Genomic DNA, 15877 nt, shown 5'->3' with positions numbered 1-15877 from the left:
CACCCCACACCTTAGGGTCCCAAACAAAAACTCGGCCTCACTCTTTCGCCGCCTCACTGTTCAAATGGCCGCCGGACTCTCTAGCCGCCGAGCATCCTGGGACTTGTAGTTTAGTTCCTTCCGCTTCCCTGTTCTTTACTTCCGGAACTCCCTTAGCCAAACTACAAATCCCAAGAAGCAGTGCGTTTCAGTTTCCCGAAGGGCAGGCGGTTCCCTGTAATCAGGTGTAAGGTGTTATGATTGACCAAGGGAAGGAATTGCATTTATATAGCACCTCTCATGGTTTTAGGACATCTCAAAGACTTTTCTAGTTAAAAAAAACTGCTTTTGAAGTGTGGGCGCTATTGTAGATGAAGAAAGATCAGAACTAATATGCACATCGTACAAAACCTTGGAAGCATGTAGCACCAGACTCAAGAACAGTTTTTATCCCGCTGTTATCAGACACTTGAACGGACCTCTTGTATGCTAAAGATGAATTCTTGATCTCCTTATCTACCTCGTCACAGCCCTTGCACTTTATTTGCCTAACTGCATTGCACTTTCGCTATAGCTGCAACATTATATTCTGCATTCTGTTTTCTTTTTACTACCCCAATGTACTTATGCATGGCATGATATGCCTGGATGCATACAAACAAAGTTTTTCACGATATTTCGGTACACTGAATAATAAATCAATACCAGAAACCCATACCATACCTGGCAGGCAACAATTTGATTTTGAAAATGGAAAGAACTGCAGATGCTGGGAATTCTGAAATAAAACAGAAAATGCTGGAAACACCCCTTTGGGTCAAGCAGATCTGTGGAAGAGAAGATGGTGTTGATGTTTCAGGTCCAAGACACCGTGTTAGAACTGAATGGCAAGTGGGAGGCTTTTAAGAGTGAGATATAAAGAGCCCAGGGGCAGCATGTTCCTGTCAGGGTGAAAGGTAAACCTGACAAATTTAGGAAACCCTGGCTGATGAGAGATATTGAAGCTCTAGTCAAGAAAAAGAAGGAAGCATACATTTGGTTTAGGAGGTCAGGGAGGAGTGAATCCCTTCATGACTATAAAAAGATTAAGAATACACTTAAGAGAGAAATCAGGAGCGCAAAGAGAGGGTATGAGATGGAACAGCATAATCAAAGACCCCACCCACCCGGGTCATTCTCTCTTCTCTCCTCTCCCATCAGGCAGATGATACAGGAGCCTGAGGGCACATACCACCAGGCTCAAGGACATCTTCTATCCCACTGTGATAAGACTATACGATCAGATGGACTCTTGACTTCACAATCTACCTTGTTATGACATTGCACCTTATTGGCTACCTGCAATGCACTTCGCTGTAGCTGTGACACTTTACTCTGTACTCTGTTATTGTTTTTACCTGTACTACCTCAATGCACTCTGTACTAACTCAATGTATCTGCACTGTGTAATGAATTGATCTGTACAAACAGTATGCAGACAAGTTGTTCACTGTACCTCAGTACAAGTGACAATAATAAACCAATACCAATACCAACTAGCAGGTAAGGTTAAGGAAAAGCCCAAGAGGTTCTATAGATATATTAAGAGTAAAAGGGTGGTTAGGGAGAGAGTAGGTGCCCTTAGAGATCAGCAGGACCACCTATGTCTCCAGCCACAGAAGATGGGTGGGATTTTTAACAAATATTTCTCTTCGGTGTTTACTGAGGAGAAAATCATGGTTGCTCAGGAGATAAGGGAAACTAGTGGGGATATTTTGGAGAACATTTATATTACCAGGGAGGAGTTATTTGCAGCCTTTCAGTGCATTAAGGTGGATAAATCCCCAGGGCCTGACTGAGTGCATCCTCAGACTTTGTGGGATGCTAGGGAAGAAATTGCAAAGACACTTGTGGGGATATTTCCTTCATCATTAACCACTGGTGAAGTTCCAGAAGACTGGAAAGTGGATAATGTCATTCCATTGTTTAAGAAGGTAGCAAGGAAAAGCCAGGAAACTACAGGCCAGTCAGCCTGACATCAGGTTGGGGAAGTTACTGGTGGGAATTCTGAGGGACAGGATCTACCAGCATTTTGATAGACTGAATTTGATTAGGAGGAGTCAGCATAGCTTTGTGCATGGAAAATTGTGTTTGACAAATCTTTAAGAGTTCTTTGAAGAGGTAACCAAAAGGGTAGATGAGGGTAGGGCAGTGGATGTTGTCTATTTGGACTTTAGCAGGGCCTTTGGCAAGGTCCTACATGGCAGGCTGGTCTGGAAGGTCAGGTCCCATGGAATCCAGGGAGAGCTAATGTTGCAGGTATTCATCCTCAACAACAATTGATTAGGCACAGATAGAATCTATATTAACTGGCAAATACCTTTATTGGTTCAGTTAACAACAAACATGCAAGAGACATAAATAGCTGTGCACACACCCACTAGGTTTCTCTGACTCTCCCTGAACAGTCAAAGAATAGAAAAAGTAATACCCGGGAATAGGAGCTTACACTGGCTGGGTGTTCCTCTTGATTCTGACGTAATCTCCACATTTCTGATGTGGGGTCATCCACTTTCCCGAAGGTTGGTCTCCAGAGTTTACGCTGCTTCTACACCCAAAACCCTCCATTCTTATCTGGTCGAACTGTTGTTTTTCACTGTTGGCTCAGGCTCATCTGACTAGCCTGTGTCAGCTTCCCATTGGATCTGGCCCAAGGCTACAAGCAGTATTACTTTATTGCTCTTTCACCAGATAAGTGTCTCATGTGTCCCCCTACCCTTTTATTCTGTCTTCTGCCCTCTTCCTTTCCAGTCCTGATGAAGGGTTTCAACCGAAATCTCAACTGTTCATTTCCCTCCATAGGTGCTGCCTGACCTCCTCAGTTCCTCCAGCATTTTGTGTTCATTGTGCCTCATGTAACTTTCTTTATTATTTCTGAATCAGACTAGTTCAATCCAGTTTAGTCAGGTCAGCCAAACACTGAGCTCAGGTTACTTCAGGCCACAGGCTGTCCTTTCCACAATCCTGCCATTTCTACTTAACCAAATAAACAGCTTCTTATTTGGAAATGATCTCAAGTTTAGCAGATCATCAGCAGGGACCTCAATGCGTCCACTTTCAATTGCTCTGATCAAGCCATCCCTGAGCAAGAACCAATTCACAAAGCAGTTCACTAAATGATGGCCACAAGAACAGAGTCACAAAATGGCAGCCTCCATTCCTTTGACCTCATGGCAGGAATAAAGACATTTGGTTTGTCTGCTTCCACTGTCCTTGGTTCATTCCACTTAGATGTTTTGCAGATTTTAATTCTTACTTACCAACACTAGTTAGATGGATTCAAAACTAGCATGGAGGTAGGAAGCAGAGGGTGGTGGCTGAAAGTTATTTCTCAGAATGGAGATTGGTGACTAGTGGTGTGCTGGAGGGGGTCAGTGTTGGGACCCTTGTTATTCATTATTTATATAAATGATTTGGATGTGAATGCACAAGGCTTGATCAGCAAGTTTGCAGATGACACAAAATTAGGAAGTGTTGTGGATAGTGAAGAAGGTCATCATAGATTACAGTGGTATCTTGATCAGTTGGGGAAGTGGGCCGAGGAGTGGCAAGTGGATTTAAATACAGATAAGTGTGAGGTGATGCATTTTAGAAAGTCAAGCCAGTGTAGGACTTATACTATGAATGGTAGGGTACTAGTGAGTGTAATGGAACAGAGGGACCTTGAGTAGAAGTGAGTAGTTCGTTGAAATTATTGAGGCCACCAAAAATTCAAATTACACAATGTAGATCATCTCTAAATGGGTAGAATTAAAAAACAGGAGTTATGTTAACACTGCTCTAGATCTTGTTTTAACCACAGTTGGAGTAATGTTCACAGCTTTTATTTGAAAAAAAAACTACTGGTGAGGATGTAAACATTTCAAATCCAGAAATGAGAGGATACATTATAAAAGCCTGATAAAAGTTGTGTTTACTTGAGCAAAAAATTGCTTAGGAGTGATTTGATGGAAAATTCTATGATTATAAAATAATTTGATGGGTCAGAAGTGAATCCAAGCCAGAAACCTTGAATACAAGATAGAGATTTGTAAATCCAATAGAATGATAAAAATGTGGAATATGCTGCTGACATTAATATAATTTAGTTCACATATTTTCTAAAGATCTTTGCATTTTAATCTTATTAAAAGGTCACCCTCACTTGCTGAATAATTCAAGTTCCTGCTACTCTTAACTGGTTCAAAATGTTGCATATTGCAATTCATTTGGCCAATTATGTGTCCATTCTGTAATGTTATGAATATCTTTATGCATCTTGTCATATCCTTCCATGACATTATTCCCATCCCCGATTGAGAATCATCTGCAAATTTTGGACAGAAAGTGGAAGCACGATTCCAAGTTACTGATGTAAATTGTGAACAACAGTGACCTCCACACCGACACTGCGGAACCCCAATTTTTATCTCCCCCCCCCCCCCCCCCCCCCCCCCATCTGAGTATTTATCTTTTTCTCTTTTGGAGCCAATATCCTCCCCCCTTCTGTTTGCCCAACTTAATTTCAGGAACTGGTTTAATATGCAGAGATCTATTCAAAAACTTTTGCAAATCCGTATCAGTGAATCTTTACTGCTCTGGTCTTTTTTTTAATGTAATCAAAAGCACGTTCACTTTTGAAATCCATGACAACTATTATTTTCAGCATTTGGGAATTTTTCTAATTATATTTTCAAATAAATATTCAATACAGGTAAAAATACTATGATGCTGGAGGAAATCAGCAGGCCAGGCAGCATCCGTGGAGAAAAGCAGGCAGTCAATGTTTCGGGTCAGGATTACAGATTCCAGCTTCTGCAGTCCTTTGTTTCTTCAATATAGGTAATTCTGCGATAATTATGTTCCTAAGAAATGCCACTTTATAGAAGGTCACGTTGCAGCAGAACATGCTGTGGCTGCCTTCAAAGCACAGATTTAAAACATTTTCCCAATTCCGCTACAACCAATGTAGCCTGCATAATGCAAATAGTGTTCCCTAATCCATCAATCACATCATAACCAATTTGCCTCATAGAAATGCATGTTAAAGCACAACTACCTGCATCTTATCTACCGCCTACAGTAACTAGTCTATTGTTTTACTCCTTTTCAAATGGAGAAATCACATCAGCTATGTTAATCTTCATTCATCATTTAATTTACAATGAGTTTTTACATTTTCCTTAACTTTTAACATGCACAGATCCAATCCAAATATATTTTCCCTTTGTTATTTAAATTTAAATTTTACTTACAGCATGGTAACAGGCCCTTCCGGCCCAACGAGTCCGCGCCGCCCATTTAACCTACCCGTACGTCTTTGCAATGTGGGAGGAAACCGGAGCACCCGGAGGAAACCCACGCAGACACGGGAGAATGTACAAACTCCTTACAGACAGCGACGGGAATCGAACCCCGATCGCTGGCGCTGTAATAGCATCACGCTAACCACTACGCTACCGTGCCGCCCAACTGCCATCATCCTCTCCATCCCGGCTTTTTAATTTAAATATTGTTGGATCATTTCTGATCTCCTCTTATCTCATGCTCATCATATTATTCACACTGGTAATTACAGAGATACAATAGCTAATCAATAATTTTACTATTATATCCAGTTAGAAAATCTGGTAGATGCACAAGATAAACTTCGATCAGTGGTTTCTGCAGAATACAATTTTTTAATACATTATTTCAGTTGCTCTTTTAATTCTCAAACTAATTTTTTGACTTTTCTTTCTATCATCCTCTCCTTTAATGCTTTTTTCTTTAGTTTTAGTGCTGACTTCGCTCTTTTATCCATCCACCATGTTTCCTTGCTACACTAGTACAGACTCAGGGGTGAGGAGATGGGGAAAAAATAAAGCCAAACAGATGAAAAATCAACAGTTCTTGACTACAAAGACCAACTTCAACCTCAGTCCAGTGGTTGATCTACAAAAGGCCTTTATTCGCAGCAAATAAACATGTTTAAAGTCCCATCGTTAATACTTTGAACTCATTGCATCTTTTGTGAAGTTTCCACCAGCAAGTCTCTACCCAGGATTCAATCTGATATTTGAAATACAATTTTTGCTCCTACAATAACTGAACAGCTTTTTCCCACTTTTCAAATGCATAGAGTGTCCTCTGCACTAATGTTTTTTTTGCACATTATGCTAACTTGTTGTTAATGATATCCCTTTGTAACCTACACTAACAAATGTTAATGCAGGAGCAAAACAACTTTCTGAATAGCAACAGATCAGTCATGGATTAAACTTAAAAGTCATGTTCAGTTCTATTTGACCCTCGTTTAAATTCAAGGCCTTTGTCTAAATTACAAGTGAACATATCAAATCAAAAAGAAAAAGAAATCTCTTCAAGCAAAATTCCCTTTAGAAGAGTTTTGTTTGTGGGACAGTTCATTAACTTATGCCACAAAAATTCTTGGAAAACCACTGAATGTTTCAACACCATAGCATAATCAGAAAGAACAGAGAAAGTGGTAGCTGATGCCAGAGGTACAGGCAAGTGGTTCTAGCTCGGGTAGGCATTACTTTATGACTAACATCTAATGACTAATATGTACTGTCAAAAATCACCTACATTCCTAGTGCAAAATTGTTTTGTGTAAAAGTGAGGTCAACTTTTTCCCTTTTTCAACAAGGTAATCTCATTCAAATTTGTTGAAGTTCCAGTCTTTAATTGAATACAAATAGTAATATTTCAAACAAATTTTGATAATTTACAATTCACTAGAATGCAATACATTAACAGCATTACATTTTTGTTAATACTTCAAGTAAACTTTTTTTTACATGTTATTAGAAACAAAACTTAGGTTATGCAAGTTTTATAGCTGCACCTTTCTACCTAGAGGATTCAGCAGATAATGTTACCTAGTCATTACATGTACAAAAATGAATTTTATATTCACAAACTTTTTTTTAATTAAAATTCTCTATGGGAAGAATTTCACTCTTATAGTGCTTTAGTACTGGCCAAGGCAGGATTATTAGCAAAAGTTTCCAGCATTTCATATATGTTAGTATATACTCTGCTTCACTTCCTTGCAGAGCAATATCTTCATCTCAGACAACATTATAGAATCGTCCTGAACTCATCAAAGATGAAACTAGGGACATGTGCTTCCACAACCTAGCAAGGAAAAAGTAACAATGTTAGTCAATTCATTTTCTTAAATTCATTACATCAGCACCAGAGTAATAAAGCAAAGACAATTTGTCAGCATGTTTAAATATTTTGCTGCATCCAAAACACAGGTTTGATCACCGCTGATGTGTGGTCCTGTTCTGGGAATCATACTTTAGGAAAGATGTGAAGACCTCAGGAGGAGTGCAGAAAAGTTTTACTAGAATGTTTCCAGAGATCAATTTTTGGCTTGCAGGCAGAGTGGAGAAATTGGGGTTGTATTCCTTGGAGCAGAGGAGGAGAGAGAGGATCTCAGGAGGTATTTAAGAATTATCCAGAGAGTGCTTGGTGATAAAGTTTCTGGACTGCCTGCTAGTGGGAACAGAGGACACTCAATGATGGTAATTGGTAAAACAAGCGAATGTGACACAAGGAAAAACTTTACGTGTGGTTAAAATCTGAAATGTATTTGGAAGGCTAACAGTGGGCTGATTCATTCATGGCATTCAAAAGGGAACTGGATAAATACTTGAAAGGAAACAAGATTTCAGTGTCCTGGGGGAAGGATCAAGCTGAATGGCTTTTGTACGGGGCTGCTTGGGCCAAGTGGCCTCTTTCTGTGCTATAACCCATTATTCTGTGATCTCTCAAAATTTGTGTTGGTACTGAAAATTATAACTTATTCTGCATTAAATCACCAGAACCCAGACAGAATAAGAAAGGCAATAGCAGTCTTTAAAGTCCATAATTCAAGGCTTATTATCTTAATTGTAAGGTAATTATTTCCTGCTGCATTGCACCATTAATGCAAATGAGTGTTTCACTACCTTTCTGGGTAGTTTAGTATAATAAACATAATTCTCCAAGAACATCAAGGCAGCTACGGCATCTGCAGGCATTTCAGGGATCTTCTGACTAAATGAACAAAAGAGAAAGATGGATAGATTAAGGACATACAATTTAGTTACAGAGACTATATATATCATACATACAGTATATTGTAAACACCACATCTATTAAAGAGCACAAATGCCAGCCTCAGTTCTACAAATTCTTTTTGTTTATGGTATTTGAATGCAGCAATTCTAATAGGGGATAAAAACCCACAAATGTGTTTTATTAAGCCATTCAGGAAGTCAAGTGTTTTCAGAACGTCTCTTCCACAACGCCAAAGATATTACAATGATTCTTACCTTGTGGTACACTGTTCCACTATAGAACGAACAAACTGGCCTATCAAGGCCAGAAAATGCTCAGTGTAACGCGAATGGAACTGCTTCAGAAGAGTGACAAGTCCAACGACCAGTGGAGGCCAGTCTATCGGATCTGTGGATTTCTTACACACCATTCCTGCAAAGAGAACAGAAAGATCGGATTAACCTAAAGCACCACATACTTCAAAACTGGAAAAAACTGTTTTCTTCTCGCACACAAGAAATTATTTTCTGCAATATTCTAACAATAATTGCAGACAATGTATTTTGTTCACAACTTTGGCTCAATACCTGCTGAATGAGCATTACTTAATTAATATTATACCTACATCATGTTCAACAGCCTTTAAGTTCATCACATGTATTTCTCAGCCTGATATTGATATATTAACATACTAGGACAGAAGATAAGAGATGAACAGCAGGATGTGGCTATTCAGCCCTTCAGGCCTGCTCTGCCATTGAATAAGATGCCAGATTCTCTACCTTGACTCCACCATCGTGTATTATCTCAAATCCCTTAATGACCAATAATTTGTTGAATGCCAGCTTGAACACACTCAACAACTGAGCATCTATTCCTGTCCAATTCCAAAGATTCAAAGCCCTTTGAGTTAAGTAGTGTCCCCTCATATAGCATAAGCACTCCATCCCTCATCTTGAAGTAGAGACTCTTGATTCCAAATTCCCAAGCCAGGTGAATTTTAGTATCTATAATATCAAGCACTTTTCGAATGTTATGCTTCAATGAAATCACCACTTTTTTCCTGAACTCTAGGAAGTAAGTCTTCGTCTACTCAATCTCACCCCATCTTGTCTGAAATCAGTCTATTAAACTTGCATTACACTCTAAGGCAAGCATATTTCTATATGTGAGGGGAAACCGTACATAGTACACTTGATGTAGTCTCATCAAGATCCTACACAATTACAGTAAGATTTTAGTCCTAGTCCCACACACACACACAAACACAGGCATTTACTTTTCTAACTTATTTGTGACCTGCAGGTTTACTCTGGGTCCCTCCATATGTCAGTATTTCCCTCTCTTATTTTTTATTAAATATCTGTTTGCTGACCAAATTGGATAAGGCACTTCTGCACACTGTACTCAGTCATGCTCTTGTTCATATCACTTAGCAGCCTGCAAATCCACCTCACAGCTTTGTTTCCTACTTGAATTGTATGATCAGCTAACTTCGACAGATTGTATTAGGACCTCTCTTCGAGTCCATTGACATGGATTATAAATACTTGAGTGGGAATAACAGAGTATTTAAATATCATCCCCTTATCCAACACAGTCGATTATGTGCACCGGGAAATAGTGCTTTACTAGGAATAAGATTCCCACTACCTGCATGACAAGTTAATCCTATTGTTTATCTGCACAAGCAAAAACATGGATAAATGCAGAAAAAAGACACTCTTTTCACTTTTGTGCAGCTTTATGTTGGTTCATTTCTCAAGTTCCAAACTCAGATGTCAGTTCAACAGAAGAGTTAAAAGTGAAACAAGGTTCAAGCTGTCATTGTCTTAAAAAGTTAGTGAAACTGTACTGAAAGGGAAATAAGAATCTCGGTTCAAACAGGAGCATGCAAAATTGCTTCTACAACAATTTATCTGCAGATAAGACCTTGTCTTGTTCAAGGACTCAGGTCTGCTGAGATTTCATTAGAACTTTTAGATCCATGGGCATAAATCTTTTTTAGCATCATTGCCACATATAATAAAGTGCTAACATTATTGCAAAGCTAATTAAATATTTACATTTGGAGGAATAAAGGCAGGTCTTTTTCTCTCTAAGTGAGACCATTCATCAAAATAAGAGTTTAACATTAACTCAGTTACTATCTTTCCACATATGCTGCCCGAGTAATATTCCTGACATTTTTTTTAAATTCCTAGCTTCCAGTTGGGTTTTGTCAAATTGTGAGAGTCAAGTCTTCTGCTTTCATGCTCATTTCAACTCTAAACTGAGAAGTTTTGTTTTAAAAAGAGCACTCATTTCATGCATTGTATTTTACTGCAACTATTCAACTAGGTCACCCAGCAGTTGGCAAAATCTGGGGATGGACAGGGTGCACTCTATTTAACATTTCAAAAGGTAACACCTGAGAGAGAGAGAATGGTTCTCTATTTCTTGGATATTATTTTAATTTTAAATTCCTGCCCTGTTTGGTTTTCCTATTGTTACAGGGGAATTTGCAGCTACTATGCAAAATTGTTTCTGTTTTGGAACCAAAAAGTTAGGGAGGGACTTGCCAAAGGTTGATTCTTGCCTCCAGTTTTGCTCTCAGTGGGCATCTAATTTCACTTCACAATTTCTTTTAAGCACAACTGGAAGCTCATATGTTTTCCTTAGAAGCAAAGCACTGAAGAACAAGGGCATCAAGCAGAAGAACTAACACTGGATAGCACGTGTGAGTTGAAACAGTGGCACAGATTTAATGCAGCAGACTACCACTTTCTGTGGTTGACATTCTGATTCGATGAAATTACCCCCAAATTCTGTCTGCTAGCTGTACTCACACAAGAAAGCCAAGAATTCTCAGCAAGCCAATGGGTGGAATACTGGAGATCATCCTCAGATAATTAAAACTTGAACACAAAAGGCTTATCTAGAAAATGCACAGCACTAACATGATGGAATAAATTAGAAAAAGTAAATTAGAAAGAAGAGAATTGACCAACAGTTAAAATTCTGTAATCATAAGCATCCAGTTCTGGTTTCTCCTCAGAGCTCAAATCCCAGGTTTCTTTAAAAGGAGTTCAAAACCTAGATTACAAATGTACTTTGTGCATTATATGCAACATGCAGTAACTTCACACAGTGTATTACCTTGGTTCTTAACATACTGCACTTTTGGTAACTGAGAAATTAGAAACAGGAGGTTCACCACTGGGAAATATGGCAGTCTCTTTGTGGTAATGTAAATCTGGAAGCAAAAGAATACAGTTCAAGTTAAACATGAGAGTCAGATCTGTGTGACAGCTTACTTCACTGAAGGCACGATGGCACAGACTGGTGGAGTCACAATCTAATTTCAAGTGGGTGTGGACCTGCAGCTGGAAACTGTTTCCAATCTGTCAAAAAGAGTCAGCCCCAGTTTGATCACCTGAAGAAGTTACAAGGACAACTGATGTGGTAACAAAATATATTACACAGAAGACTTACAGATGCATTTGGTACCTTAAGCTTGAACAAAGTGAGAGTTGTTCTACTTCTAACCTGTGCTGGACCAGATCATATGTTCCTTGATGCAGAAATTAAATGGGGGGAGGGAGGGAGGGAGCAGCGAAGTAAGGTAACAGAACTGCAAGAGGTGTAAACATTTTACTGCAATAGACCACATACGGTAAAATCAATTGCTGGCAACTTTGTAACAAAACCAGAAGTTTTTAAACAGTTACATATGATTGAGCTTACCCCAGAAACAAAATATACAGTATAATGCGGAACTGGGTGACCCAATTTGAACTGACCCAATTTAAAGAGCCAAATGTTGAGGCTATTTACTGACTCAATAAATTATTTCTCCTCCAAAACATACCTTACTAAGAGGGTTGTGAATGCCTGCAGCCTCCATGTAAGCTGTGATTTCATACAACAGTGTGTTATCATCTTTAGGATATGGTAATGTTGGGTCCTGATAGTGTGCTTCAACATCAGCCAACAGCGCTCTATACAGAAAACAAACTCCATGTCACAGAAAGATTTTAATAATATGCTATTTGACATACCTGTTTAATGTTTTTTCCCCTCCTGAAAGAAGTTTGAATCAAAGCCCTTTCTACATGATCATTTGGATGTAAATAATTCAATGGCACCATTCAAACCAACTCAGGAAATTTTCTCAATAACCTACTCAACATTCATCCCTCAAGCAAGCCACCAAAATGGATTAGTTGGTTATCTATTGCATTTTTGTTTGCAGAACTCTGTGAGCACCCAAGTTGCAACTGCCTTTCAAAATGGCAGCAAATACACTTCAAGAGCAGTATGCCGAATCCAAAGTGTCCAGAGACATGATTCTAGGACTTATTGAAGATAACAAACTAAACATTCAATTACTGATTTTAATGCCTGCAAATAACTCAGTGGTAACATGACAATTACCATTATCAATAATATATTTTTATATATCCCAGAGCTACTGATGGCTTTCATATACCAATAACACATTGTTTGTTGAGGACTGAAGTCTGGTGATCCATAAACTTTTTTTTAACATCCAAGATGATAAGTGCTCTTACTGGTTGAGATTTTCCAGTGCTGCTGCAAGGTGCTTAGAGTCAAACTTGCATGAGTAACTCAGTTCATTTGCGATCTGTTGTCTCAATATCTGCATCTGGCCCACCTACACATCAAAATAGGGCAAAATTACTTAGATCAATCCCATAAATTTACAACGCAACAGATTAAAGCAGCATTTGTCTAATGAACAAGTATTCACGGGTGTGAATTAGATTAACTTATCAGAAAAGGCACACAAATTCATCAAAACAAGTGATAGCCAAGAATTTCCATCGTCTTGAATCAGAATTCCATTGTTTTACTTTATTGTCAATTCCATTAGTAAATTGGTCATCTTATACATAAAACAGACTATGATATTTTACACTTTATGTACAAGCTGCATATACTAAGTTGGATACACACATACATCAAGACATTGGGGTGAATTTTGTGCTGCAGTGATACACCATGGATTGCCAGAGTCACATTGTATAACTGGACACTAAAAATTCAAGTCATTTTAACTCCATTTTTATTTACTTCCCTTTAGATAAATTGGACTGAAAGTCTGCAGCCTGGTACATCTGGCATATACCCTAACAATCTCAGGAATGAAGTGCAGTTACTCACGGGTGATGCTGGAAATACCCAGCAAATCAGATTGCAACTGCACAGTGACCTTCTTGAAACCAACTTGAAACAGTAAACGTTTTTCTTGCCACAGGCACTGCCTTACATGCTGTTTCCAGAATTTTCCAGTTTTCTTTCGACCTTCCAATCTAGAATATTTTGCATTTGATTCAAAAATATTGATCCTGCCACAGAGCATCTTGAGACATTCAAAGGTTGTGAAAATGTGTTGGAAACTGATGGTCTGTGTGGCAATTCGCTCAGCGTTCCACCAAACTAGCTTCAACTATACCCTCTCTCATCCCTTCCTGTGTGAGTTCTGCAGTGGAGCTCCACTGCAGAACACACACAGGAAGGGATTTTCTGAAAGTAATCCTTAATTTCAAACACCCTGCAAGTGGTAGAAAATGTCTACAGTGATGCTTCATTCCATTCATTCTCTCCTCAGGAGTCTATAGTAAACTCAAATCATCAATGGTAATGAATGCATTAGCACATCAGTAAAACCTATTAGCTTTCTATGCCATTTGAGGAATGGCTATTCTCATAAATTATTAAGATGATTTCCAAGACTGCAAAGATTTCTTGGTCAGAATCCTTCCTTACAAACAAAATGGTCAAATGACCTGTATTGTGATCTCTACATGGACATTTTGGATGTCTAACAAGTACAATGAGCAGCTGGACAACACGACTGCTATTTTCATCTGCTCCTGGTGAGAAGTATTTTGTCTTCATTTGCTTTCTTCAAGTCAGAATAACGGGAGGTCACTTTGTAGGGAACTGCTACATCATTGAGTCAATGGGTCTAAGCACAACGTTGCTGAGAATCTCAATGTGTCTGACAAAACAAGGACACAGTCCTGCAGTATTTACTGTAAAGCAAGATCTGGAAAATAAAAGTGAAGTAGAAATCCCAATATAATAATAATCATGCAAATACAAACCTTCAGTATGGAATCCAAATAAGATGCCCAAATCTTCTGGGTTTTTGCCACAGCAGCAGAGTACACTTTGCTGGAATTTGCTAAAAGTTGATGGAATGAAAAAATAGCCCATGGTAAGGCATCTATAAACAAAAGGTTTATAACCTTACCCCCACACCGCCCCCAACCCTATTCCTTTTCCTGCATATTCAGTATCTTTAATTTTTTTCCTGACCAGATTGAATCTTTTGTTTTCTCTGAAGCAGCAAGTAAACTGACTCACAAGACCAGATTATGCTGGCATGGGTCAGCGGGCCAAGTCAGAATGTTACACATTCAGAAAGGCAAAAAAGATTAAAAATAAAATAATGTTAGAGATTAAAATGATTTACAAGTTAATTATAATAGCAAAAAATTTCTTAAAAGCACATAATTAAAATATTAAACAAATTTCTTTATTTAAAAAAAAAGTGCCCTATCATTCCCTTCTTCCCTACAGCCTCACAATCCCTATTGGAATCAATAGGGTCACGAATCCTGCAGCAGATCCAACCTGCCAGTGTCAATGAGCTGATTTCCCAGCGTAAATGAAGGGAATCTCAGCAATACTGAAGAGTGCAGTGGCATTGCATAACAAAACATACCTCACTCAGATCTGTTCAGTAAGTTTGGGACTTCCATGCTTCACTGAGCAGGCATCATGAGAACACAAGACAATAGGAGCAGGAGTAAGCCATCAGGCCTCTCAAGCCTTCCCCACCATTCAATACAATCATAGCCGGTCCAGTCTCAATTCTTCTGTGCCAGATCCCTATAACCCTCAATTGCTCAATCTTTCAAATATTTATCTATCTCCACCTTAAATATATCTAATGATCTGGTGTCCACTACCCTCTAGGGCAAAGAATTCCAGTGATTCACTACCATCCATGAAGAAATTTCTTTGCACCTCAGATTTAAATGATCAGCCCCTTATTTTGTAACTACGTTGCCTTGCTCGTGGCTCTCCCACGAGTGCAAACATCTCAATATCCTGTCCTGGACTTGCTGGCAATTAAATGGCTAAGTACTGACAGTTCCAGTCATAATCTCTGGTGTTCACCATCTAAATCAGGATCCTCCCTGGAGGAACACTGCTGATTCCTTCAGGTAACCTGCCAAGAAGCAGGATTGTACGTTCTGCTTACTCACTTTCCTAGATGGAAGTGCTTTATTCCTTCAAAGTTTCGACATAAAGATCCAGCAAAGCACCAGAAGTTTTATTCATTCATAGGATGACAGTGAGGACATTTACCATCAATCCCTAAACGCCCTGGAACTGGAGGGGATAGTCAAGAGTCAACTCAATTGATAGGTCTGGAGTCACATGCAGGCAAGACCAGGAACGTGGCAAGTATCCTTCAATGAAGAATATGAATGAACTAATGGTTTTTTAAACAACAATCCTGTAGTTTCATGGTTATTGTTAATGAGATCAAATGCCCAGACATACTTAATTTAATCCCCTGGCTGTCGTGGTGGGATTTGAACTCGTGTTTCTGAATCAATGATCCAGAACTCTGGCTACTTAGACCAGTAACGTAATCAGCAGGCTACTGCAAAATACATAAAAGGCCAGGCAGTATTACAATTTAGTGCTCTCTCAAAACTCTGTACTTAAGCTCACAGTAAGAGGCAGCTTCCATAAACAGTCCCATATTTAATTATCCAAAATTTATAGCGTAATGAAATAGAAT

The 15877-nt window shown here is 38.8% G+C and overlaps 2 protein-coding genes across 2 annotated transcripts in view; both read right to left on the bottom strand.

Annotated features, from left to right (window-relative positions):
- The window catches only part of nsmce2 (NSE2 (MMS21) homolog, SMC5-SMC6 complex SUMO ligase), a 118356-nt gene extending 118267 nt beyond the window's left edge, over positions 1-89 (bottom strand). Inside the window, exon 1 of the mRNA XM_052023158.1 lies at positions 4-89. The gene's annotated coding sequence lies outside the window, so the exon portion shown is untranslated. The remainder of the gene's footprint in view (positions 1-3) is intronic.
- Positions 90-6648: 6559 nt separating this feature from the next.
- washc5 (WASH complex subunit 5) overlaps positions 6649-15877 on the bottom strand; it is a 56613-nt gene continuing 47384 nt past the window's right edge. Inside the window, exons 22-28 of the mRNA XM_052022905.1 lie at positions 14163-14242; positions 12603-12706; positions 11900-12029; positions 11188-11284; positions 8325-8481; positions 7959-8046; positions 6649-7137 (exon numbers count right to left, since the gene is read on the bottom strand). Of these exons, the coding sequence (XP_051878865.1) occupies positions 7081-7137; positions 7959-8046; positions 8325-8481; positions 11188-11284; positions 11900-12029; positions 12603-12706; positions 14163-14242 (713 nt within the window). The 3' untranslated portion in view covers positions 6649-7080. The remainder of the gene's footprint in view (positions 7138-7958; positions 8047-8324; positions 8482-11187; positions 11285-11899; positions 12030-12602; positions 12707-14162; positions 14243-15877) is intronic.

This window comes from Pristis pectinata, chromosome 9 (assembly GCF_009764475.1).
Source record: "Pristis pectinata isolate sPriPec2 chromosome 9, sPriPec2.1.pri, whole genome shotgun sequence".
NCBI lineage: Eukaryota > Metazoa > Chordata > Chondrichthyes > Rhinopristiformes > Pristidae > Pristis > Pristis pectinata.
Note: the sequence above shows the minus strand (reverse complement) of the source record. Positions and strands in the feature narration are given on the sequence as shown.